Source organism: Kluyveromyces lactis (genome assembly GCF_000002515.2).
Source record: "Kluyveromyces lactis strain NRRL Y-1140 chromosome D complete sequence".
NCBI classification, from domain to species: domain Eukaryota; kingdom Fungi; phylum Ascomycota; class Saccharomycetes; order Saccharomycetales; family Saccharomycetaceae; genus Kluyveromyces; species Kluyveromyces lactis.
In genome coordinates, this window is record NC_006040.1 from 440142 (window position 1) to 465996 (window position 25855).

General features: G+C 37.9%; 13 protein-coding genes across 13 annotated transcripts; 8 read left to right on the forward strand and 5 right to left on the reverse strand.

The window, feature by feature from the left end:
* Positions 1 to 740: 740 nt before the first annotated feature.
* Positions 741 to 1100, forward strand: RPS26A (40S ribosomal protein eS26; the record flags this gene model as incomplete). Its single annotated transcript, XM_453288.1, has 1 exon — positions 741 to 1100. One exon carries the CDS (start codon positions 741 to 743, stop codon positions 1098 to 1100), a length of 360 nt encoding a protein of 119 aa, XP_453288.1.
* Positions 1101 to 1685: 585 nt separating this feature from the next.
* On the forward strand, positions 1686 to 3473 carry FRS1 (phenylalanine--tRNA ligase subunit beta; the record flags this gene model as incomplete). The annotated part of the gene is made up of 1 exon (XM_453289.1): positions 1686 to 3473. The coding sequence occupies one exon, from the start codon at positions 1686 to 1688 to the stop codon at positions 3471 to 3473; it is 1788 nt and encodes a 595-aa protein (XP_453289.1).
* Positions 3474 to 3585: 112 nt separating this feature from the next.
* On the reverse strand, positions 3586 to 6324 carry MIL1 (Mil1p; the record flags this gene model as incomplete). The annotated part of the gene is made up of 1 exon (XM_453290.1): positions 3586 to 6324. One exon carries the CDS (start codon positions 6322 to 6324, stop codon positions 3586 to 3588), a length of 2739 nt encoding a protein of 912 aa, XP_453290.1.
* A 437-nt stretch (positions 6325 to 6761) lies between these two features.
* KLLA0_D05181g (60S ribosomal protein eL22) lies at positions 6762 to 7614 on the forward strand (the record flags this gene model as incomplete). Its single annotated transcript, XM_453291.1, has 2 exons — positions 6762 to 6773; positions 7258 to 7614. The coding sequence occupies 2 exons, from the start codon at positions 6762 to 6764 to the stop codon at positions 7612 to 7614; spliced, it is 369 nt and encodes a 122-aa protein (XP_453291.1).
* A 450-nt stretch (positions 7615 to 8064) lies between these two features.
* Positions 8065 to 9108, forward strand: BMT6 (25S rRNA (uracil2843-N3)-methyltransferase; the record flags this gene model as incomplete). Its single annotated transcript, XM_453292.1, has 1 exon — positions 8065 to 9108. The coding sequence occupies one exon, from the start codon at positions 8065 to 8067 to the stop codon at positions 9106 to 9108; it is 1044 nt and encodes a 347-aa protein (XP_453292.1).
* A 300-nt stretch (positions 9109 to 9408) lies between these two features.
* Positions 9409 to 10329, forward strand: MOB2 (Mob2p; the record flags this gene model as incomplete). Its single annotated transcript, XM_453293.1, has 2 exons — positions 9409 to 9431; positions 9537 to 10329. The coding sequence occupies 2 exons, from the start codon at positions 9409 to 9411 to the stop codon at positions 10327 to 10329; spliced, it is 816 nt and encodes a 271-aa protein (XP_453293.1).
* A 298-nt stretch (positions 10330 to 10627) lies between these two features.
* Positions 10628 to 14419, reverse strand: RPO41 (DNA-directed RNA polymerase; the record flags this gene model as incomplete). Its single annotated transcript, XM_453294.1, has 1 exon — positions 10628 to 14419. The coding sequence occupies one exon, from the start codon at positions 14417 to 14419 to the stop codon at positions 10628 to 10630; it is 3792 nt and encodes a 1263-aa protein (XP_453294.1).
* Positions 14420 to 15119: 700 nt separating this feature from the next.
* On the reverse strand, positions 15120 to 16469 carry TUB2 (beta-tubulin; the record flags this gene model as incomplete). The annotated part of the gene is made up of 1 exon (XM_453295.1): positions 15120 to 16469. The coding sequence occupies one exon, from the start codon at positions 16467 to 16469 to the stop codon at positions 15120 to 15122; it is 1350 nt and encodes a 449-aa protein (XP_453295.1).
* A 1261-nt stretch (positions 16470 to 17730) lies between these two features.
* On the forward strand, positions 17731 to 18597 carry PER33 (Per33p; the record flags this gene model as incomplete). The annotated part of the gene is made up of 1 exon (XM_453296.1): positions 17731 to 18597. One exon carries the CDS (start codon positions 17731 to 17733, stop codon positions 18595 to 18597), a length of 867 nt encoding a protein of 288 aa, XP_453296.1.
* Positions 18598 to 19354: 757 nt separating this feature from the next.
* On the forward strand, positions 19355 to 19969 carry YPT1 (Rab family GTPase YPT1; the record flags this gene model as incomplete). The annotated part of the gene is made up of 1 exon (XM_453297.1): positions 19355 to 19969. One exon carries the CDS (start codon positions 19355 to 19357, stop codon positions 19967 to 19969), a length of 615 nt encoding a protein of 204 aa, XP_453297.1.
* Positions 19970 to 20284: 315 nt separating this feature from the next.
* Positions 20285 to 20830, reverse strand: SND2 (Snd2p; the record flags this gene model as incomplete). The annotated part of the gene is made up of 1 exon (XM_453298.1): positions 20285 to 20830. One exon carries the CDS (start codon positions 20828 to 20830, stop codon positions 20285 to 20287), a length of 546 nt encoding a protein of 181 aa, XP_453298.1.
* Positions 20831 to 21584: 754 nt separating this feature from the next.
* On the forward strand, positions 21585 to 23492 carry ACT1 (actin; the record flags this gene model as incomplete). The annotated part of the gene is made up of 2 exons (XM_453299.1): positions 21585 to 21594; positions 22375 to 23492. The coding sequence occupies 2 exons, from the start codon at positions 21585 to 21587 to the stop codon at positions 23490 to 23492; spliced, it is 1128 nt and encodes a 375-aa protein (XP_453299.1).
* A 566-nt stretch (positions 23493 to 24058) lies between these two features.
* On the reverse strand, positions 24059 to 25549 carry KLLA0_D05379g (uncharacterized protein; the record flags this gene model as incomplete). Its single annotated transcript, XM_453300.1, has 1 exon — positions 24059 to 25549. One exon carries the CDS (start codon positions 25547 to 25549, stop codon positions 24059 to 24061), a length of 1491 nt encoding a protein of 496 aa, XP_453300.1.
* Positions 25550 to 25855: the final 306 nt, after the last annotated feature.

Consider the following 25855-nt stretch of genomic DNA (forward strand, 5'->3'; position numbering starts at 1 on the left):
CTTCCTTCGCCGTAGCGTCTAGGGTTAGCCCGTATTTTGTATGGTGAAATGCTCTTCCTAAATCACAGCTCTGGTATACTGAAAAATTTAAAGATAAGTTTTGTAATATATTAGAGAACTGTTTATTAGAGAGAGAGACTTTTGATATTACAGCTTAGCTATTTTGTTTGCTTTTGTGATAACACAGCCTAACCAAGACTAGTATATTCAAGTATGTTACCTATATCGTGGGCTGAATGATACGTGTGTGAGAAAGATCAAATGAGATAAGGATAGAATTGCAATTAATAGGAAACCAACAGAAACCTAAGCCTGAGGACCCAGAATGAATTGTATCTCCTGAATGGAAATCCGATGATCTATTACAGAGAGCGAAGCGACATGGAGGGGAGAGAGAGGCTAATTAAATTTACAGACAATACTTCTTCGGAGCCAGTATGAATATCAAAAAGATGATAATTCAACCTAGACAATGGAAGGGAAAGTGAGATAAATAACGGCCCATGAGCTTTAGTATCGGACCATCCTACAGTCCATGTTAGCATATGAGGATGGTCTGATTTTCCACGATTATAAAGAAATGGAAAGATTTAGACAATACAACTTAACTTATCACTCTCACATACGAGGATTATTATTCGAATATTAATTTACTAACATAAATTGTTATGATAATAATTTGTAAACGCACACTGTTGTCGTTGTACCAGATTATTATACATTGAATAAACTTTTACAGAATGCCAAAGAAGAGAGCTTCCAACGGTAGAAACAAGAAGGGTAGAGGTCACGTCAAGCCTGTCAGATGTGTCAACTGTTCCAGATCTGTTCCAAAGGACAAGGCCATCAAGAGAATGGCTATCAGAAACATCGTTGAAGCTGCTGCTATCAGAGATTTGTCTGAAGCCTCTGTCTACGCTGAATATGCTCTTCCAAAGACCTACAACAAGTTGCACTACTGTATTTCTTGCGCTATCCACGCTAGAATTGTTAGAGTCAGATCCAGAACTGACAGAAGAATCAGAGCTCCTCCACAAAGACCAAGATTCAACAGAGACAACAAGGTTTCTCCAGCTGATGCCGCTAAGAAAGCTTTGTAAATCTAACCTTAAACAATAGCAAGTCATTTAAATGAAGATATGAATTTATCTTTTTATTATCATCAAAATGTATTCTTTTCTCTATGTTTAATGTTTAGATCTGTATAGTTTTATATCAATAACTAAAACGCACCCAAATAACTTCAAGAAAGTCAGTTTTAGCCTTAGTTGTGCTTGTTAGGATGCAGTATGCACTAGACCATCTGAGACCAATCTTTATTAGAAGAGCACCTAAAGCCATTTGGTTAAGCGGTGCCTTTGCTGGTCAATGGTAACGAGAATATCATAATACACGATTTGATCTGTTCAATTTTTCATGTATTACTGAAAATTGTTTTAAAGAGTAATTACGATCTCGAATGATGCTAAACCATGTGTTAACTTTCAATATAAGGTTACGTTCGTTTTATCCTTTTAAAATTAGAATCCACTGATCATTAATTGGCTGTCGTTATTTAACGGTTTCAGGCGACATATTTCCTACCAGATATATCCATTTTCAGCGTACTTTTATCTTCTTTTTGCTGGGGCATTTTATAGAAAATTCAGCTATTATTGTTAACTTTGTGATTCCTGATTAACAACATGCCTACCATTTCAGTTAACAAGAGGCAATTGTTTGAGGCCTTGGGCAAAAACTACACCAATGAAGAATTCGATGAATTATGTTTTGAATTTGGTGTTGAATTAGATGAAGATACCACTGAAGAAGCTTTGAAGACAGGCGAGGAACCAGAATTGAAAATTGAAATCGGTGCCAACCGTTACGATTTACTGTGTATCGAAGGTATCGCTCAATCTTTGAATGAATTTTTGGGTAACGTTGAAGCTCCAGAGTATAAGTTGAGCAAACCAACTACCAAGTTAATCATTGAAGAATCTACAACTCAAATTAGAAGTTACGCTTGTGCTGCCATCTTAAGAAATGTTACATTCACCGAAGCCAACTATGCATCGTTCATTTCTCTTCAAGATAAGTTACACTCAAACTTGTGTAGAAACAGAACTTTAGTTGCCATTGGTACACACGATTTGGATACCATTAAAGGTCCTTTCCACTACAGAGCTGAAAAGCCAACTGACATCAAGTTTGTGCCCTTAAATCAAAGTAAGGAATACGATGGTGCAGAGTTAATCGAATTGTACAAACAACCAGAACAAAAGAACAACTTGGGCCGTTTCGTTCACATTATCGAAGATTCCCCTGTTTTTCCTGTCATCTACGATGACAATAATGTCGTTTGTTCTCTGCCTCCTTTGATTAACTCTGAACACTCTAAAATTTCTCTGAACACCAAGAATATTTTTATCGAAGTTACTGCAACCGATAGAACCAAGTCCGAAGTTGTCTTGGACCAAATCGTTGCTATGTTCTCCCGTTATTGTGAAGACCAATTCACCGTGGAGCCAGTGGAAATTGTTTCTGAACACAACAATCAATCTAGAGTAACCCCAAATTTCACTCCAAAAATTATGGACGTCAAGGTCGATTACATCAATTCTTGTCTAGGCCTAACCTTATCCCCAGAAGAGATCTCAAAGAACTTGAAAAAGATGTCGTTGAAAGCTACACCTTCCTCTGACGACCAAAACATCTTACATGTTGAAATTCCAATTACGAGATCTGATATTTTACATCCTTGTGATATCATGGAAGACGCTGCTATCGGTTACGGTTACAACAACTTACCAAAAGGCAATCAATTGTCTAATGCTAACTTCGTTGCATCTGCGTTACCTATCAACAAAATTTCAGACATTCTAAGGATTGCTTCCTCTCAGGCTTCATGGTTGGAAGTTTTGCCATTGACCTTATGCTCTCATGATGAAAACTTTAAATTCCTAAGGATGGAAGATGATAACACAAAGGCTGTAAAATTAGCTAACCCAAAGACTTTGGAATACCAAGTTGTCAGAACTAGTTTATTGCCAGGTATTCTAAAAACTGTTAAGGAAAATAGAAAGCACTCTTTACCTATCAAAGTTTTTGAAGCCGGTGATGTTGTTTTCAAGAATGATAAACTAGAAAGAAGAGCATTCAACCAACGTCATTGGGCCGCCGCTTATGTCGGAAAAACTGCCTCATTTGAAATTATTCAAGGTTTACTAGGGAAAATTATGCAGACTTTCAGAACTCAATGGCTACCTGATTATGGTGCGGGATCCACTGGCAGAGGTTACTGGATTGAAAAAGATGATACCCTCACTACCTACTTCCCGGGTAGAGGTGCAAAGATCATGTTCAGACACAAAGAAGGAGAAGAAGCTAGGCAGATCGGTCATATTGGTGTTTTACATCCTGAAGTAATGTCCAACTTCGACATTCCATATGCCGGTTCTTACGTTGAAATCAATTCAGAAGCTTTCTTATAGATAGGTAGAGATAATACTTGCACTCTCATGTATTAATTCTATAAAATTTTGATATAAGTGTATATATACTTACCACTGCAATATTTTCATCACGCAAAAGTCAGTTGGACTTCTACTTCTCGACAATGTCTCGAGACGAGTGATCAATATCCTTCTGTACCTCGTCCTTGAGTTTTGAAATCTCTTGGATAAGTTGGTCTTTGTGCACATCCGTAGCTATGCCTTCTTCGGTATCCCCATTCACTTCTGGCCCTAATGTCTTGTCCTTTAGAGTCTGTTCATACATTTCTTGCCATTCAACTTTCTGAGGTTTGAACCAAGAAGATTTAGATAACCATTTGTGCTTTCTCTTTTTCTTACCATGGGATTCATCAGAAAGTTTCTCCTGGGCAGATTCTAATTCAGCAACAAGTTTCCTCTGTCTAGCAACTTGTTCCGGATCCATTGGGTCTTCAATTTCTACGAACTCTTCACTGAGTACAGACATACCAATGGCTTTAAGAAGTTTAGGCATTTTCTTTCTATAACTCATATGCCCGTCAACTATCTCACTGCAGTCCACATTTTCAATATCCGGAACACTATTTATTGGTGATATTCCTGCAACAGTACTCAACCCTCCACCTGTGGCTCTGAATAAATAACCTAAAATCCAATCTCTATTTGAATATCCATTCAAAAATCTTCCACTAACAACTGATCGGGCGAGAATCATTTCATCTCTTTTGTAAACGACAGGAGAACCAAACAAATAAGCATTTTCTATTATTCCGATAGCACCTTTTTTTGCTAACTCAACTAAACATGAATAAATGACACGAGATCCTAAGGAAAACCCGACTAAGGTAATTGGCCTGTCACCTAAGTTTTTGGCCATAAGCGTATCTGCTAAAACCAGCCCAGCAGCCCACGCCCTGTCAAGTGATACATTCCACGGATTATCAATTAAATATCCCAACTTTGAAAGTATGTTGGGTAGTTGGATAGCAGCCATCAAGGCAGTCAAAACTGTTGCGCCTAAGATTTGTTGAATAGTTTGAGTTACAATTTCACTAGCTAAGATACCCATCGTCTGACCCGTAGATCTTAGCATGTCTGGCTCCCAATACAACGAGTATAAATCACCGTTTATCGGATCTACGGTGCTGAAGGGTAATCTAACATCATCTTCATTACCGTTCATCCAGCCCGAAACCGATAGTATTAGGTTAAGACGTCTGTTATTCTGAAGAGGTCTAAACTCAAAAGTTCTAACACTCCCCATTCTCCTTTTCATAGATGTTGTTCCAATTTTTGCACCAATAGCAGTACTTGACACTGCAACAACTGTTGTACCTCCTACCCCCGTTAAGAAACCTGCGGCACCGGTTACACCGATTGTTGACAATCCCGCAGCAAACCCAGCCCCAATAACTGGCGCAAGTAGACCACCACTCAAACCAAGAACTAAAGAGCCACCAAGAGTTGCTAAACCAATGTAGCACAGTTTTTTTCTCTTGATTGCCTTCCTTCGTTTGTCCATATGGGCTTTTTCATCCCATACCTGATCTTCTGTGCATTGTTCGAGTTCTAATGCTTCTATCACTCTTTTCTCAAATTGGCAGATCTCAAGCGGATCGATATTTAGCACCTTGGCAAAATTAATTAATAATGAACGTGACCTTGCATCATAATGAGAGTCCTGCACTAATAAAAGAAATAAATCACAGATAATGGTCCAAGCAACATCAATGTCCAAACTCTTAGATGTCATTATATTCTCGTCAGTTTTAGATTCCGTTTTTAGTTCAGGTATATCACTTGTTTCTGCCAATGGATTGTCAATATGCTGTGTCACTTTCAAACAATTACATAAATCCGATAGTTCAATCCCGTCGTTTGATAGTCTTGATAACATTTTGATTTCTTCAGGTTCAATTTCCAAATGAGCGTAAAGTCGATTTAATATTAAGCTCCTCCAATGCCCCATATTCTTCTGTAGACTTTGCAACCGTTTCGCAAATTTCTGTTTGGAAGTCATATTATGCGATGATAATGCTATTGAAACCAAACGAGTACACATCTCGTTAACTAGCACAGTAATACATGCAATATATGCAAACTTTTCTTTATCATTTAAAAGATCTTTCGTAATCGATAATTGATCCGTTGTTGTAATATTTTTAGAGCTTATTGCTTCCTCTTCTTCATCATCTTCTGACAGGAACTGGGAATCCGGTGTACCAGATGTTCTACTAAGTGACATAGAAAGAGATGCACTAGATACCGCTAGCTTCTTATGGTTGAACAAAAAATCGGTCCTTTTGTTAGTGAGGTACGATCTCTGTGCTTGCTCCTCACCATCAACCTTGGTATACCCGAAAGTGCTCTTTTGATTTTGAGAAGGTGTACTATGTTCATTTAACGACAGAGTACTTCCTGTTCTATTCATGCCTTCTAACACAAGCTCTCCATTCTCATCATATACATCAAAGGAGGCAACAGTAGTCATTGGCTGCCACTCAAGGGAAGTATCAGAATCCGTAATAGAACCATTTTCATCTTCTTCCCGGATTATCTTCCCGACATTGCCAGTTTCTTGAGACTGCTGCCTTAAATCAACAGAACTATCAGCCTGTCGTACTGCGATCTCCTTGACAGCTTCTTCTCTTTCTTCTTCCGAACCATCGGATTCAGGACTAGAATATATGGTCTGGTTAGGCTCTTCAGCAGCACTTTGTGTCCCAACTGACTCTATCATATCAGCTTTATTGTCTTTCCCATCTTGATTAGAAGTAAGCTTCTTGGTTAGCTTGAGCTCTTTCAAAGCAAACCCAAGGTCCTCTTCACTGTCTTCGTGACACTCAGACATATGACTAACGAAGCTGTTATCCAGTATCTTGTCAGAAACTTTGAATTCTGTTAATAGTCCAATTCTTTCCGCACCCTACAGTCCGATTGTGTAAACACAACACTTTTAGTGCTAATTGAATCGATGCTGTTTTCATGTTCTGAAGCCCTTTAATCTTGATGTCAGGACTGTTCAATGGTGTCCTGATGTTTATAAGAATATTGTCCTTCTGAACCCAGACATATTTTCAAAAAAGAACTGTCAATGAATGACTTCCTATTTCAGCTATTTCGAAGGTTGTTTTTCTTTGGCGAAACCACTTCGATGATCTCGAGATGCATGAAACTTTTCGGCACAATAAACCTTTAACTTGGAAGATTATAGTTACATTTAACATCAACATTATAGCAGTATAGTTTAGTCAAGGCTAAAGAAACCACAAACAACCAATTACAACAATGGCTCCAAATGTATGTACAAGAATGTTGTAAAATCGCTTGTTTTTAGAAGTGAATTGGTTACTATTTGCTAGAATTATAACATCAGAGAATTTGAATATATTTCGTAAAGGATGAAGGACTGTAAACCAACGACTTCCTCTGTATCGTCTCAAACAAGATTTGGATGACAGAAGTTTCTAACAATGGAAAACTCAACTTGGTGGCTATTCTGTTTTTTAATTATTCATCTTTATTCAGCAATTGATGATTGTTAATAGCAGTAGGCTGGTTTATTTTTTTTGTACAAGAGATTGTGTGGACTGCATACCTCATAGCAGCTTCAACAGATCAGTCGACCGATCTGTCTCTAGCTTCAAAGAGTGTATGCTATTCAGTTCACATAGCTTGATTGACAAAGCAATGCCCTCCCTTGGACTTTGATTTACTAACGTTAAAGCCATTCATCAAATTGAACGTTCGAATGTTCTTTTTGATTTGATCTCTATTCATACAGACTGCTAGAAAGCAAAAGATCACCAAGACCTTCACTGTTGACGTTTCCTCTCCAACTGAAAACGGTGTTTTCGATCCAGCTTCTTACGCTAAGTACTTGATCGACCACATCAAGGTTGAAGGTCACGTCGGTAACTTGGGTCAAGCCATCACTGTTGAAGAAGATGGTTCCGTTGTCACCATTGTTTCTACTACCAAGTTCTCTGGTAAGTACTTGAAGTACTTGACCAAGAAGTACTTGAAGAAGAACCAATTGAGAGACTGGATCAGATTTGTTTCTACCAAGACCAACGAATACAAGTTGGCCTTCTACCAAATCACTCCAGAAGATGAAGAAGAAGAAGAAGACGAAGAATAAATTCTTTGATCAAATCAAAAATTTAACTCGTTTCGCTTTCTTTCTTTCTTTTCAATCGCATTTTTGATTTATGCTTGACTGTCGAAGTTTTTACTACTAGAAACTGTTGAGAATGGTTGGAGGCTCTCAAAGCGCTCGACTTATTCGCATGTTTTGTCTCTTATATTAATATATATATAGTTCAACGACTGATCTTCCATGAATCTTTTTTAATAGGTTTTGTATATTAATTGGATAACAACTACAGGTATAATTGATTAATATGCATAGTTAACATTGCAGCCTTCATATGTATTGTGCTCTCATCTAGGTTCGTTTTTCTGCTTTATTGAAGCAACTGTCTTTAATGGAGAATTATATGTATCAGTATATTTGCAACATCTAACAATCAAGAACATTAAGCGTCCTAGTAGAAGCCTGCTCCGTATTAACCAACGAGCAATAGACCAAATGGGTAAACATCAGCAGGACAAAACTAAAACTCTACCAGTGGTAAATAAAGACACCGTTCCAGGACAGGATATTTTGGATTTATTCAAAGTAACCTTTCCTGATGAGTTGTATGGCGATGAGCTAGATTTGCATGAGTACGTTCAAGCAGTGAAAGCAGATCTATATGAAAGAGCATATACCAAGGCTTTTGATTCGAGTAAAAAACGTGTAGCTTACTGTTGTAGGTGGTCACCGTCTAGAGCTGTGGCATACTCTTCGCTCTTCGCAAGCCTAAAGCCAGTGAAGAACGTGTTACAGTGTAAGAATCCAGATGATGACGATGAAGAGTATGATTCGGAAAGTGATGACGATACTCAAGAAATCACAAAACAACTCGAAAATCTAGACATTGATCCAATATGTTCGAATGTCTTGTGTATTGGAGGTGGTGCCGGTGGAGAACTCGTCGCGTTGGCATCCATATTTGCACCATCAAGAGATTATAATTCAAAATTCTCAGCAGACAAAAAAGACATGAAATGTAGTCGTATGAACGTTCAAGTTGTGGATATTGCAGATTGGAGTGATATTGTTGAAAGAATAGATGATTCCATTAAATCCAATTGGCTACGGTCGCAATCTGACAATTTTGACATTTCTTTCAAACACGCAGACATTTTAAGTCTGACAGCTGAACAATTGAACTTAAGCAGTCTAAATTTAATAACGCTGCTATTTACTACCAATGAATTATTCATGGAAAACAAAGCGAAAAGCATCAGGTTTTTACAAAAACTGAATGCGCAATGTTCGTCTGGGACATATCTATTAATCGTCGAAAGCGCAGGTTCTTTCTCTCATATTGAAGTGGGATCGAAGAAATTTCCAATTCAATTCTTAATAGATACAATCCTTCAGGGGAAAAGAGGAGAAGAAGCAGACGGAAACTGGACGCTAGTAGGCATGGATGATTCGATTTGGTATCGTTGTGATGAGAAATTTGACTATAGACTCAAACTCGAAAACATGAGATTCTTCTACAGATTGTATAAGAAGAAATAATACACTACCGTACTCCTAATATCTAATAATTATCAATTAGCGTATATACAAGTGATCTTGGTAAATAGACAGAAACTTCATACCTGAGGCACGGTATTGGCATTGTATTCGAGGCGTTTGATTGAATTTGACGTCCACTACTGGAGATTCGTGTTAACGTTACCCTACCTAACTATTTATTTCGCATTTGTTTTCATTTAAATCAGCTTCGAGTTTGAAATGAAATCAACAATACGATTTTCACTTTATTATGACAACAGAGATGAGACGTGACAAAGAACGCATCGAAACCTGCCAAGGATGTCGTTTTTCAACTCGTTGAAGTATGTTATTTGGTTATAAATCATAACACTTGCCTCTTGGTGGTGGTTTCAGTTCTTTTTACTAACGTATATTGGTACATTTTATTTTGTTCCGTTTAATTGCAGAGGGTTTGGTAGAAGTAGTAAGAAGACTAAGGCTATTAATGGACAGCAGCTACCGCAAAGCAACAATGGCATGTATGCCAGCTCTCAAAATTCGAATTCTAAGGCTTCACTGAGACGGACTCAGTCGCCTTCTAGACTGGCTATGATGTCTTCTGGCCATCAGCAGTCTCAGCAATCGAACAGCAATGTGAGCAATCCAGAGTCACAAGAGATAATGTTTTTGAGCGAACCATTTGTAAGAACAGCATTAGTAAAGGGTTCTTACAAAACGATTGTACAACTTCCTAAATACGTGGATCTGGGGGAATGGATCGCTCTTAATGTATTTGAGTTTTATACCAATCTAAATCAATTCTATGGTGTCATCGCAGAGTATGTCACAGCAGATGCTTACCCGACTATGAATGCAGGACCGCGTACAGATTATTTATGGTTAGATGCAAATAACAGGCAGATATCTTTACCAGCTGGCCAATATATTGACCTAGCGCTTACGTGGATCAACAATAAAGTAAACGATCAGCAGCTTTTCCCGACGAAATCAAGCTTTCCATTCCCACCCAATTTCTTACGAGATATTCAACGAATCATGATACAGATGTTCCGAATCTTTGCTCATATCTACCATCAGCATTTTGACAAAATTATTCACCTGTCGTTGGAAGCACACTGGAATTCTTTCTTCGCACACTTTATTAGCTTTGCTAAAGAATTCAATCTAATCGACAGAAGAGAAATGGCTCCATTAGAGCTTTTGATAGAGAGTTTCGAACACCAGGGTAAAATTATTTAAACTTCATTAGACAACATACAGGTAACTAGCTCGACTTTCATGTAACTATAAAAAAAATTGGTTATTCCAAGTGATGAAATGAAATGTCATTTAATAGACGAAAATATTTATATACAAGGGATTGGTGAGTCCGAACTATTTACAGTAATTAATACCCTTAACCGAAATGAAATAAATATAACCGAAAAAATAGTAAGATATAAGCGTAGCGCTAGAATTGTCTTGAACTGAAGCATTTATCCCATTTGCCACAATTGTTCCTCAGCAATACACAATTGTATCGCTCCTCATTGGCTGTTTAAGAAAAGAAGTACTTGCTATGCAGTAACTCCTGCACGTCAAATTCACCCTTTGGAGGGATTTCTGGGAGTCTCAATGGGGTCAAGATAGTCAATTGTGAAACTTTGGTTTTACTTCTAGCTTCTTCTTGTTGCATGTCATAGTCAAGCGTACAAGAAACGGTGGTCACCATACTTGCAGCCTCCGCTTGATCTTCTGGTTTGTCTGATCTCATGAGTTCCACCCTCCTCTTCTCCATTCTAATTTCGTCAGCAATTGTCATATTTCTCCCCTCCTTTTTGGCAAAATCGGCTCTAACTTCTAAGATCTTTTGACCTAATGCAGAGTCTCTACTGATCTTAACAATTTCTAGGTAGTCTCTATAACGTTCGTCGAATTCATTCTTTAATCTTTCAATTAAATCGACCTCGTGAAGTTTGATGAATTCCTGTCTTAAGAGACGATTCATATTGTCAACTTCACTAGCATGAGTCCAATAAGAATCATGGACTGCAGCAAAATCAAGGCCAGCTTTGCCACATTGTATGGCGGAAAGAAGCATATGAGATGCATCTAGTGAATGGATGAAGTTAGGTGGAAGCCCTGCTTGTTGTCTCCTAGGATTAATTGGATTGATAGCGAACGGATCAGTGATAAAGACGGTTTGCAAGTTTGTCTGCACTTGTTTTTTTTTCAAATCTCTATATGGCTGCACAACAGGAAGCCCCAAAGGAGAGGTCCAGATGACAGAAGTCATTAGATCACTGCTGTTAATTGTCTTCGATTGATTGAGATCGAAATCTAGCCTGACAGATTTTGATATTTTTTTGGCACACTCACCTAACCAATCCTGAATCAAATGTGCTGCATGAAACAATTCGCGAATAGAGGCAAAAACATGTTTGGCCAAATATCTTGACAGTTCATTACTTTCTTCTGGCTTATCAAAATATTGGTCTAATTCTTTCATAATTTGATCAGCAGCACCAACAAAGGTGACACCATACACGTTAGTCATGACAGTTCTTTTAACGACTTTCCTCGAAATTAGATCCTTGAGTATAGCAGCCTGTTCATCTCCAGCTGCTGCACTGTTTTCGAGTCGTTTAGTAACTAATTTGGCAACAAAAGCGTACACATCTTGTGGACGGTCACTTGGAACTAGATTGACTTGTCTGGCACCTTCAATGTCACCACCCAAAGCTGCATAATGTTGTAGACCATTACAGGTACCGTCCTGATGAACTGGCTGATGAGAAATGAAGTTTTCCGGGTTATCTAGTTTAAGAGCTTCATTTAACTCAATACAGGTGGCCAAAAATTGCCAAGGTTTATCTGCCTTTGTCCACCAGCGTGTTCCATCCAAGGGATGCTCCGCTGATTCCCTTATTTCTTTCAAATGTGTGTCTGCGAATTCCACTCTTTCTTCAAACGAACACTTATCCATACCATACAAATTAGCCAAATGAATTTTTAACCATTGCAAACCGCTAGTACCCAACTTTTTACCGTTCCAGAAAATCAATAGGGATCTTGTCATATCATTACCTAAATGATTGAAATGAGGGGCTAATGGGTAAGCACGTCCTCTGAAATCCATATTGTGTGGGAAGTAGAATTTTTCCCCAAGGAAAGCTCTCGCAATTTCCAATTTATAATTTGAATCACATCTATAAGATTTGAACCCTTTGAATTCGTTGCTCATCTGTCTACATTTATTTCTCCACTCCTTCAAGATCAAAGGATCTTCACTTCTGGCAGGTTGAGGTGGAAACTCAAAGTTGTCTAGCACTGGTGGAATGTCTAAGAATCCTTCTCCCGTATTCCAAACTTCAGAGACGATATTGAATAGTTTTTCATTGATAGTCCATGGAGTGTTACCTAAGACATTTAACCCTTCGTAAACATTGTCAATTGAGCCCTGTTCCGACACAGCCTTTATGTAAGCAATTTGTTCTGGAGAGTCACGAGATCTGATAAGCGTACTTTGAGAATAGTTATAACCACCTGAATTCCAGTTAGTCCAGGGTCTGGGCCTTACTAACATTGGTAAATGCTGTGGTTGAATATTAGTGGTCATTCTTTCCGCACTTAATTGGTTCACCAATGACCTATGAATCTTCAAAATACCAATTTTGGTACCAGATCTGTATTGAAAAGTGTGGCAGAAGGCTGGTGCTTCACCGACAACTTTTTCTTTGGTGATGGGGTCCACTCCCTCGACGGTAACTTTAGAAACATGGATTAACATAGATATTAAAATTGATCCGATTTTAGCTTTAACGTCAGAGGGCCACTGGATCATGTTTTCTTCAACATGCATATTCCTCAAAGCAGTCTTCGCGTTTTGAACAAACATTTTGAATTCATGTGATCTCTTATTCACTTCTTTGAACATTTTATTCTCACTTCTTAATAACTTCTCTGATCTGAATTCCATTTCAATAGATCTTCCAACTGACAACACAGCCCTAGCTGTTCTCATACCCTCTGTAACTCCGCCACTTGATTGTAGTTTTAGCAATTCAAGAATTGTGATGACACACATTTTTTCCGGTTCCACCAACAATAGGTATGGGCCATATTTTAGCCTGTCGCTATTTTGTTTATTTGGAGCTTTCTGTTCCTTCTCAAGTAGATCTTGGCACAAAGCTACTTCTTGTCTAACAACGGGCAACATTTGTTGGTACCATTCCCATAATCTTACGTTAAGGTTTTTTTTCAATTTTAGACCACCTTGAGAGGCTGCCTGATCGAACTCATACTTCCAACGTTCTTTTGAAGCATCAAAAGATCTATTTTCTAATTCGCGTTGCCTTTCAACATTAATCATGTCCAAGAATTCATTAAATGCCTCCTGCTCTTCTTCAGTTTTCAAGTTTTTATATATCTCGAAAAAGTTAATATTCTTTTCTGTAGTACCATTGATCATTGATTGCATGCTTGGATCACTCAAATACTCATCGATACGTTCTCTTTGCTCTGGAGAAATAGACAACCCTTGTAAGGAAATTCTGACAGCCTTTAAACCAAAAGTGTCAACAGGTTTTAATTCCACTGCATCTTTTGGCAACGTTTCTACGACACCTTTCTTGGCGGAAATCGTTAAAGAATTTGAAGGATCTTCAGATTCCTCGATGATGGATCTTACCGCCTCCGGAATATCTGTGAGATTGATGAGTTTCAATTCTCTGAATAGAGTTGCGTAATCTGAAACCGTGAGGATATCCAAATTCTTCAAAATTGAGCGATTACCGTTTAAGTTCATAGCCAAAAATTTTTGACAGTTATTGTACATGTTCTTGTCAAGACTGCTCAAAGATTTGTGTAATAGAATCGAGAGTGTCCTGTCGTCGTAAGAGAAGTCCTTGAAGACGTTATTTAAATCATTGAATAATTTCTCTTGCAAAGTATCAATATTGTCCACAGTTGTGCTATACTTCAATAGATACTCATTATAATCTCTAATGAAGAACTTGGCATGCACTTTGCTTTCATATAAGGACTGTAAGATGGAAAATGCTCGGTCCATGTAGCCAGCATTTAGACAGGCCTCTAGCAAAGACCATAAGTTAAAGTAGGTAGTGCGCTCATGAGCCTCTACACCGGCAGTTGTGGAATCAAATGGCGTAAAATTGGGTTGGATGGAAGCCCTGCTAGATTTGGCAAATCCAAGATCAGTTACTGGCGAGTTCTCCACACTAGATGCTAATCGGAACGTCGTCAGTCTAACAGGCGACGATTGTAAAATCCGTGGGTGGATGCGAACCGCCGTCCGACATCCTAGATTGGTCCTAGATATCCTGAGCATGCCGCTACCTTTATATCACCTATTCCAAGTAGACTGATCAACTGGTAGTCCTTGGTTGTTGGTCTATTTTTGAGAGATGAGAGGGGAGATGAGCTTCAGTTCAATATTTCACATCAGTTTAGTTCCTTATTAATTTTTTTCTTCGGGTACTATTGTGAAAAATTTATTTCTTTTTGTTCTTGGTATGTTTCGTTGATCTGTGAAATGATTGATCAGGCCTGGGGAAGAGGATAAGTCATTGAAACATTCACATACTACTGTGTTGACATCTGAGTCAAATATATCATGAAGAATCACGTATTATAATGTGAAGACTAAAATTATGTAGTAAGATATGATATTATTAAAAAAAAATAGAAACAAATACTAAAGAAATGTTTTGGGTCACATTGATAGTACATATCATTGAGCAGAGAAACAAAAAGCATATAAATTATAGTAAGGGTGGTATCATATTTCGAAATTTTCCGCTTCTACTAGTGGTGTGGGGAATAGTATTAGAATAGTAGAAGTAACGAAAGGAAAACTATAAGAAGAAAGAAAATATCTTTCTGAAGTACATTGTTTATTGTTTATCTCGTGTCCAAATAATTTGCTTTCAGTGGTACTGCTCTCAAAATGATAAACTTATCTTCTGTACACATCTGATCTTTGTTCCTTATTCCTTTTTTTTTCCTGCTGAAGTTTTCCTTTATATTCTTTACTCGAAGTTTTCAGCCATTGGTTGTTCGTCAACGAATTCCAATTCTTCGTCATCTTCAACAGTAGCATCTTGATATTGTTGGTATTCACTTACTAAGTCATTCATGTTAGATTCAGCTTCAGAAAATTCAATTTCTTCCATACCTTCATTAGTATACCAATGCAAGAAAGCTCTCTTCTTGAACATAACACTAAATTGATCTCCGACCCTTCTGAATAATTCTTGGATGGATGTAGAGTTACCAATGAAAGTAGCAGACATGTCTAAGTCCTTTGGAGGTACAGAACAGACGGCTGTTTGCACGTTGTTTGGAATCCATTCTACGAAGTACGACGAGTTTCTAGTTTGAACCTTATGCATTTCATCTTCAACTTCTTTCACGCTTACTTTACCACGGAAGAATGCAGCAACAGTCAAGTACCTTCCGTTTCTTGGATCAGATGCAGCCATCATATTTCTTGAATCGAACATTTGTTGGGTCAATTCTGATACAGATAGGGATCTGAAAGATTGGGCACCAATCGAGGTTAATGGAGCATAACCAACCATGAAGAAGTGTAATCTTGGGAAGGGCACCAAATTCACGGCCAATTTTCTTAGATCTGAGTTCAATTGACCTGGGTAACGTAGGGATGTAGTGACACCAGACATGACACTTGAAACTAAATGGTTCAAGTTCGCATAATCTGGTTGTGGTAATTTTAGAGTAGTTTGACATATATCGTAAAGGGCTTCATTATCGATACAGAAAGTTTCATCAGCGTGTTCGACTAATTGGTGTACAGATAGAGTGGCATTGTATGGTTCTACAACGGTATCTGAAGTCTTTGGGGATGGGACAACGGAGAAAGTAGCCATCATTCTGTCAGGGAATTCTTCTCTGATCTTAGAGATCAACAAAGTACCCATACCAGAACCGGTACCACCACCAAGGGAATGGGCGATTTGGAAACCTTGCAAAGAGTCACAACCTTCAGCTTCACGTCTGACAACGTCCATGACAGAATCCACCAATTCAGCACCCTCAGTGTAATGACCTTTAGCCCACACGTTACCTGCTGAAGATTGACCGAAAATGTAGTTATCTGGTCTGAACAAAGTACCAATCTTAGAGTTACGTACAGCATCAATGGTACCAGGTTCCAAATCAATGTTAACGGATCTTGGAACCCATTTACCAGAAGAGGCTTCGTTAAAGTAAACGTTCAATCTAGCCTTTTGAATATCATCGATACCGTGATAGTTACCTTCAAAATCCAAACCGTGTTCACCACAAATAGTTTCCCAAAACGCAGCACCAATTTGGTTACCACATTGACCTGTGGACAAATGAATGATCTCTCTCATGTTTTAGAATATCTCTGAGCGCGTTATTGATCTGATCTCAAAAAATGACAATTGAAGAAACACAGCACAGGCAAATTGTAGAAAGACTTGGTGTTGATACAATCGAGGGGTATCTATAATCCAGTAATTGTTGATCCTTGTTCTTTCAAGAAAAAAAAATAATTATGCGATCTCTCTGTCCTTTACAAGAAAAAAGTGAAATATAATATGGGTAAAAATAGTAGTCTTGTCCACAGTATATTAAACAAACAAACTAACAAATCGAAATAGACGAGTTCTCACAGCTGTTATCTATAAAGTTATCTCTAACCCGTGCAAGCCTGTTCACAATCACGTCTGTGTTCACTTATTTAACCACTTTAAATTGTTTATTTATTTGTTTTTATTTGTTTATTTTTTTCCTCCTTCTCTTTCCTCATATCTTTGTTTGTATTTTGATCTTTGTTTCACTTCTTTAGGCAATTTTCGAGCACGTCTATTTCCCTTTGTGGGTTGCTAAGTGTGCGGGTAATACGGGAAACGGAAACTTACATCGCGTGATTTGCACGTGACTGTGATGTGTGAATTCCTGCGTAGTGTCAGTTCATCTAAAGACAAGAGTTGAGGTTGCAAGTGAGCAACACATTCCCCTAAGATTTAGAATAGTTGTCGAAGTGTTCCATGAGTCCAAAGACTGAACAGACTATTTTCTCGGATCATTTTCTTCACAGCTGACTTTCCGTATATGATAGAATCATACGGAAACTGGAATACTGCAATTTTCCCTAACTTTCGATTCTAGCTGACATTTAAAGACGATGTGAAAATTTAAAGAGAAACGGATTTCAGGATTAGGAAATTTAAAGAGGGAAAAAACGTCCAGTACAGTTTGTTAAGAGAAGGAAACCTATTAGTTGGAGAAGCGAAAGAGGGTTTGACTAGTTGGAATTGATCTGTCCAGTGCTACATTTTTATGTATATAGTAATCGGAAGGTTACTTTGATTAAGCTACGGTATTCTATTTCGAACCGAATCGAATCGGATCAGGTTAGCAGGTCTCTTTTTTTTTTTTTTTTCTTATATTTTTGGCTATCAATTGATTAACTGATTGTGTATTGAAGACGAAAGCTGTTTACATATTTAGCTTTTCAAGGTGTTTTTGTCATCGTTGATTGTGAACTCTTAACTTAGCGGCTCAATAGCAGTTGATTATCTCGTCTCCAAAAGAACTTTCGTGAGTTAGTTACTAAGGTTTCATTTTAAAGGTTTTCTTTTCAAGAAGATGTCTGAGGGAAGTGGCAATGGCAGTGGTAATCGTTATTCCAATGCTGCCGGTCAAAATGGAGGCAACAGGCCTGCTCAGAGACCTGTAGCCCCTCTGAGTGCTGTGTTCCGTACGAAGTTGAAACAGCCTCAGTTCTATTGGTTCCTTGGTCACACGTTATGCTTATACTATTATATCCAATATATGCTCTCATTCCGAGAACAAAGTGTAAAGACAAATTACAGGAAGATCATGCTATACACAGTGATCAGTTATGGGATTGTGCTTCACCAATATGTGAAATCAAAACAGTTAAGATTCCAGTGGTCGAATTTAAAACAGCAGATCAGACAGTTGGATAACCTACAATATTTTACACTTTCCATTGTTCTTTTGATATGTTCTCTATCAGGAGGGAAAACTTTAACTCAAACTGAATCATCTATGGTTATATACTCTTTGTTCCATGCATTGAATTATTTCAAAGAGAATGTATTGCCATTCATTCCAATGAACCCCATGTTAAAAGGTTCATTGTCAAATAAAATCTCGTATTTCATCACCAATTTCAACGGGTCTTTCTTCCATGCTGCAGTGATGTCAGAACTTGTAACGATGTGCAAAGTGTGTCTCATGCTGCCCATACAGTTAATCTCTGTGCTTATCACATTCAATGCCAAGAGTTTATTCACACTTCTATCAATCTGGGCATACGCTATATTCTTTAAGTTAAGATACAATCAAAGTGAACAAATGAGGTTGCTATGTAACCAGAACCAAATGATGATTGAAAACTTCATCTCAACTCGTTTGCCTATGTTCATGGACAAATGGTTAGGCATTAAACATTTGGCTAAAGTCTTCTTTGATAGAATCCTTGCTTGAAAACGCTAGAACCAGTTAGAAACTCGAAACTTAAGTTCATTCATAGAGTCTTCCTGCAAGTTAGTCAGTAGAGCATCTAGATATACACATGCATACATATATATGTATCTTAACTTAGAAAAAACTCATCCAAGCAAAGATTCTTGCATTCGCATCTTACATCCTGTGAGATTTTGTAGAGTTTCACATCTCCCCTAAAGATTACTACGAATCATTCCTATCAGTTACCTGAACTTTGTAATGTCTTCATCCATTTCATTACTTGTCCGAAATAGTTCAGTGTAGTGTAACAGGTTCATTACTGATCTATATCAACAACACTGTGTATTTCTGTGTCACGTGATGGTAATCTTTTGTGGAATCTTTTCCGTTCAGGAGAACAAAATTCAAACAGTGAAACCTGGACCGAAATACATTCTATTAAGCAACAATAGCATAGTTTCAGTTATTCCAAATGCGGTTTGATAAGACGCTTGCTTTTTTTCTGGTTACTGTTGCATATTTACTGAAAGCTTAACTAAAGGATAGACTTTTATTTTGGGGTTGTTATCATATTTTATCTTATACTTCCTTTACTCATTTTCTTTAACGGAGAGATATTAACAACGAGGGATACAGAAAGGTGTGTTTAAAATAGAGAAATATTGTAAACTTACAACGCAGTCCATCCAATCACAACTTACAAAAGGAGCCCATATTTTTTAACAAACAGTCGAATCGTATCAGTCGCTATAAACTACAAGCAAACAAAGAAAAAATGAATACCGAATACGATTATTTGTTCAAATTATTGTTGATTGGTGATTCCGGTGTTGGTAAATCTTGTTTATTGTTAAGATTTGCCGATGATACCTATACCAACGACTATATATCCACCATCGGTGTTGATTTCAAGATCAAGACTGTTGAGTTAGATGGCAAAACTGTTAAGCTACAAATTTGGGATACTGCCGGTCAGGAAAGATTCAGAACTATTACATCTTCTTACTACCGTGGTGCCCACGGTATAATTATCGTTTACGATGTAACAGACCAAGAATCCTTCAACAACGTCAAGACATGGTTGCAAGAAATCGACCGTTTCGGTACAGCTGGTGTGTTGAAGTTACTAGTTGGTAACAAGAACGATTTGACAGATAAGAAGGTGGTTGACACCGAAGTTGCTAAAGAGTTCGCAGATTCTATTGGAATTCCATTCATCGAAACCAGTGCACTAGATTCTTCTAACGTTGAGGAGGCCTTCTTGATCATGACCAAGCAAATCAAGGAAAGTGTCGCCAAACAACAAAAAGATAATGGTAGAGCTGAAGACAAGTCCAACGTCAACTTAAAGGGCCAATCATTGACTGGATCCAATGGTGGTTGTTGCTAAATTGGATAGCATCATCGCTATGTTACTATACACTAAGTGTCTGAAAAATCAGGAACTGAATTTAAGAACTGTCTGATAATTACCATATTTCGAAGAATTAATATCCCGTATACATCACAAACAACATTAAGCACCATTTGCCCCACATAGCTTTAACGAAAGAGCCGGTGGTTGTCTATTTAGAGCCTATTATAGTTAGACTTAATTTCAATTACAATCATTATTCCTTTCTTTCTTACTTTCTCTATATATAAGAGAATGTATTCGTAGATATATGATGGATATAGTATATACAACCCCTTCTCTAACATTAATCTATCGGTATCTTACCTGAGATTTATCACCACGTTTTTCCCTCTTCAATTGTCTCTTTGATTTGGAAGGTTCAGCGGGCGTTGTCTCTGCGAGATCCGCCTTTGAAGCTGAGGCACCGGGGAAATACTGTTGCTTCAAGTAGTACAACTTGTAGAAAATAAACGCAGGGCACACTAATACCAAGAACCACCATTTCATCGTGTTGAAGAAAACTGTTCCCAGGTTACAGAACAAGGAAACATACACGATATCTTTCATGTATTCAGTGAGTCCACCAGATTCCAAATCGAACCCTTCATTAACTAGTTTATATTTTCCATGCGCAGCGTTACTGACTTCATATTTTGGTCTACCGGTACGTTCGAGAATATATAAACATAACAACATCGGCACATTGAAAAGAATAGGTTTTAGGGTTGAAATCAGCCCATTACTGAACCATTTCCTCAATAACGTTAAAGATAGTATAGCGACGACTAGTACGTGCAACTGCTTTAAGATGGCTGCGTTCTTTGCAGCAATCTTCTTGGACGATTTTCCAGCCATTCTACAATGGGTGGGTGAGATTCTTCAGAGATAGAGATAGATGTACATAAATGTACTGTCGAATATTAACCTGATCTATTAATACCTTCCCGTTGCTTCAATGATAGTTGATGATGATCCACGTAACATATATTCACGTATAGATTTCAACTGCCGAGTCATTATAATCCGGGTAACGTACATATATGTCACGTGATTTTGAATATACACATTAATATACGGAGGATTAAGACGATATGCGGTCATAATGAATTGTAAAATAAACCAGATGTACTAACATCCAGAGATCGATAACTGCCTCATGAATACAATATACTACGATATAACTATTCTACCGACAGCCTACCAACGTTATATCAAACTTCCAGCCTTCACAAAGCCTTCAATTGCAAGTCCGCCCCTCCAGCTGTACAGTGAATCCCACGTAACCACTAGAAAACCATTACCGCAACTGCTCCGCCTCGTGGACAATGACAATCGTCTCCTATTTTTCATCAGAATTCTTTTTTTTTTTTTAATTTGTTTTTTCGAAATTTTCTCTTCTGTTTCTCTGGACAGCTAGTGCGATTTATTGTATGAGAGAGTTTGAAATTTGATTTAATTTACAAGAAAAATAAGAAATATCTTGATTTGTTTCCTCCTTCTTTACTGTCTTTTACGATCCAAAGAGAAGAAAGGTTGTTTCAGAATAACGGTTTTTTTGTTGATTGCAAAAGGAATTGTACAACATCTTCACGCGCTATAGTATAACAATATGGATTCTGGTATGTGTGGAAACGTATATTTGATTACGGTGGGTTAATTGGGTGGTTAAAAAGTTTGGATATGTTTTATTACTTTGTTAGGTTTCCGGTTAAATGTTGGGAGGGAAAAGATAGGATAATGGCAGCGCTTTGCGCTGCCATTGTCCATTCTCTAACTCCCTAAATCAGATTTAGAATTAGATGTACAACGCTAATTGAATGGGTTTTTTTTATATATAGGGGTTTGGATTAGAAGCTTTGTTCGAGAATTGGATCTTTCATTTCCTGGTTCTACCTTCTTACTATAACGTGTTTTTCTTGGGTTTTGGGTGACTAACTTTGGATTTTGGGTTTTTTTTACCTGATTTAGGAGGCGAATTGGAAAGAAATTTGGAAAATATAGGCAAAAAAAGATAATTTGATGTCACGTGATGATGTGATTTTATATTACAATGTTATTCCTTCCAGTCCAAGAAGGAATCAAAGTACACCTTTAAGTGGTGCAGGCATTGCCCCTCGTGGTTCGGTTGTCCCTATTTTTTTTTTGATTTATTTTTCTGGTTGCTAAGGTTAGCCCCTATTTTGTCCGCGACAGGACTTTTAGCGTTGAACAATCACATAACCTCATGATCACCCAAAATGCACCTGTTACTTTTGTTTTCTTATCTTATGTTACTAACAATTATTTTTCTATTTGGGATGGCTGAATTCACTTTTTTGGAACACCTAACCTACCCAAACGTACGGTTTAGTTCCTTAATCTGCATTCTGCTACTCGTGATGGTTTTTTATTCTAAACAGAGGTCGCTGCTTTAGTTATTGACAACGGTTCTGGTATGTGTAAAGCCGGTTTCGCCGGTGACGACGCTCCAAGAGCCGTCTTCCCATCCATCGTCGGTAGACCAAGACACCAAGGTATCATGGTCGGTATGGGTCAAAAAGACTCTTACGTTGGTGACGAAGCTCAATCCAAGAGAGGTATCTTGACTCTACGTTACCCAATTGAACACGGTATCGTTACCAACTGGGATGATATGGAAAAGATCTGGCATCACACCTTCTACAACGAATTGAGAGTTGCTCCAGAAGAACACCCAGTTTTGTTAACCGAAGCTCCAATGAACCCAAAGAACAACAGAGAAAAGATGACTCAAATCTTGTTCGAAACTTTCAACGTTCCAGCCTTCTACGTCTCTATCCAAGCTGTTTTGTCCTTGTACTCTTCTGGTAGAACCACTGGTATTGTGTTGGATTCTGGTGACGGTGTTACCCACGTTGTTCCAATCTACGCCGGTTTCTCCTTGCCTCACGCTATCTTGAGAATCGACTTGGCTGGTAGAGATATCACCGACTACTTGATGAAGATCTTGGCTGAACGTGGTTACTCTTTCTCTACTACCGCTGAAAGAGAAATCGTCCGTGACATCAAGGAAAAGCTATGTTACGTCGCTTTGGACTTCGAACAAGAAATGCAAACTGCTTCTCAATCATCCGCTGTTGAAAAGTCTTACGAATTACCAGATGGCCAAGTTATCACTATCGGTAACGAAAGATTCAGAGCTCCAGAAGCTTTGTTCCATCCATCTGTTCTAAGTTTGGAAGCTGCTGGTATCGACCAAACTACTTACAACTCCATCATGAAGTGTGATGTTGATGTCAGAAAGGAATTGTACGGTAACATCGTCATGTCCGGTGGTACCACCATGTTCCCAGGTATTGCTGAAAGAATGCAAAAGGAAATTACCGCCTTGGCTCCTTCTTCTATGAAGGTCAAGATCATCGCTCCTCCAGAAAGAAAGTACTCTGTCTGGATCGGTGGTTCTATTTTGGCCTCTTTGACCACTTTCCAACAAATGTGGATCTCAAAGCAAGAATACGACGAATCTGGTCCATCCATCGTTCACTTGAAGTGTTTCTAATCTCCTTCACTTTTTTTTACTTGACACTCTTATAAAAAGAATACAATTAAAATAAACGATGAATCGATTCATATAGATGAACCCAAAAATTGAAGCTTATGAAACAAAAAACTAACAATTATTAAAACTTCATATAGGGACGATTTTACTCCAAATCTTCTTTGTTTTTATAATTTTGTTTTGTGTGTTGTTTTTATTTATCTTCGATCGCACAGTCATTATTCAAGTTCCAATCTTCTATCTTATGTTGTTGGAATATTCTACTTCATATAAATGAAGTGGGTAGTTTAGTATGAAAGTTAATAAGTTAATAAGCCGAGATTATATACGAACGAAATTCAAATTCAACATTAAAATTAAACAACTCCAATTGAAAGTTATATACGGCAATTATTGAATATTCGTGCGAGGCTAATTGCTTAAGTTGATCATCTGATAATTTGAAAAGGATTTAAAATCATCATATGTTCCAGAACAAAGATTTTTAGTGTTGAAAGTTATTCTTAGTTTATGAAATAGTAAATTATTTAATATGTACAATAGATAAACAAGACTAAACTAATAATTCAACGTTCCGTCACTTCAGTGGTAGTAGTGGTACACACAAATGAGTCAGGTTCTGGCGCACCAGACCTCTCGGGAATACTTTCAAAATCTGCACTTTGATCCGACTCTATCTTTTCATATTCAACTTCTGCTGACAGCGCGTCTTGTTTGAATAGATTGTCAATATCGTGTGGTGACAAATCTCTCGTCTCAGGAAACCACATAATTATAATGAAAGCTAAGGCTATTGTTGATGTTCCCAACATTACGAAGGTCCACCATTCTACGATTTGCATTAAATAAGGTGCCATTAATGCAAGGGCAAACCCTGTAAACCAACTTGTCGATATACAAACTGATAAGGCCACGGATTTTATGGATTCTGGTAAGATTTCGTTAGTATAGATAAAGCCAGCGCATGACAATGATGAAGAGAATACCGAAACAAAGAGGAAACATAAGGCGACAACTATATTTCTCAAAACAACATCGCCGACGTGCCTTTCCCTTTCACCAATTAGGAATCCTATCAATAGCATGATACCACCTAAAAATACACTTGCCCACCCGATGAATACTTTGCGATTAAACTTGTCTAATAAAAAGACAGGGACTAAGGTAAATATCGTATTGACAATATAAGGTCCTGCGGTTAATTTCGAGCTGACATCATCATCAAAGCCAACCATTTCACATATGTAAATAGTGTAATACATCACAACATTAATACCACTGATTTGAATTAATATCTGGACTATTATACCGAGACTCATGTGTTTCCAGTAACCTTTCTTGATAATATAGGAAAGCTTTGGCTTTTGCTTCGTTTCACTAACGAACTTCTCTCTGAGTTTCTCAACATCCTTCACTCTCAAAATCGCTAGCGACCGATCTATATCTTTGTTGGAATATCCATGCTTATACAACCATCTTGGCGACTCCGGTAGTGCTTGAAATAGCATCAATAACAATAAACTGGGTATCACTTCTAACCCCCAAGTAATCTTAAATGCCAAGGGACCTTGGATTTTATCAAGTAACATAGAGAGAAAGTATATGGATAGAATGGAGATTGTTAAAGCCATCTGCATTAAAGCTGTGGCCTGCCCCCTTATATTGCTTGAAAAAACTTCCATCAAATAGAATGAAGCAAGCACAGATAGAATACCTACTGCAATCCCTTTTACAAATCTACTCAGAGCCATTGTGTAAACTTCAAGCACAAAAAAAGATCCGACAGATCCCATGGTCCAAATAACACTACAAGCACACAAACACCATTTGCACCCAATGAGTTCTATCAAAGACCCAGACATTAGGCACCCCACAAACCCACCAATTTGGTTGGCCCCTGTCATCATACCTGTTTGTAGTGCAGTTGGCTGTTTGAAATACTCTTTGAAATAGCTCGTCCCAAGAAACAATGATAAAGACGAAGTATCCATACCTAACATAAAACCGATACAAACTAACAGCCCGATCAACCTTTTCACTTCAAATGCATTTTTCATATCTCAATTGCGTATTGTGAAACTAAGTCACCTTTATAAAACAGTGTATTCTTTGCTACTGGCTCCAATATTTACTCAGTTCTTAAGCTAAGTTGAAACCGGAAGTAAAGTAACTCTATAGCCCACTTTTATGACACGAAATATTTCTTACTGCAGTGCCGTATTTTGTACCATCGAAAAGTTGGTTCACGATGTGAACCACACTGACGCCCGTCGTATGACAGGAAAGAGAGGGTCTCTGTCACGTGATATTAAAACCCAATACCAGTCTCGAAAATTTCAACCTGATCCTGTTATAAGGTTCAA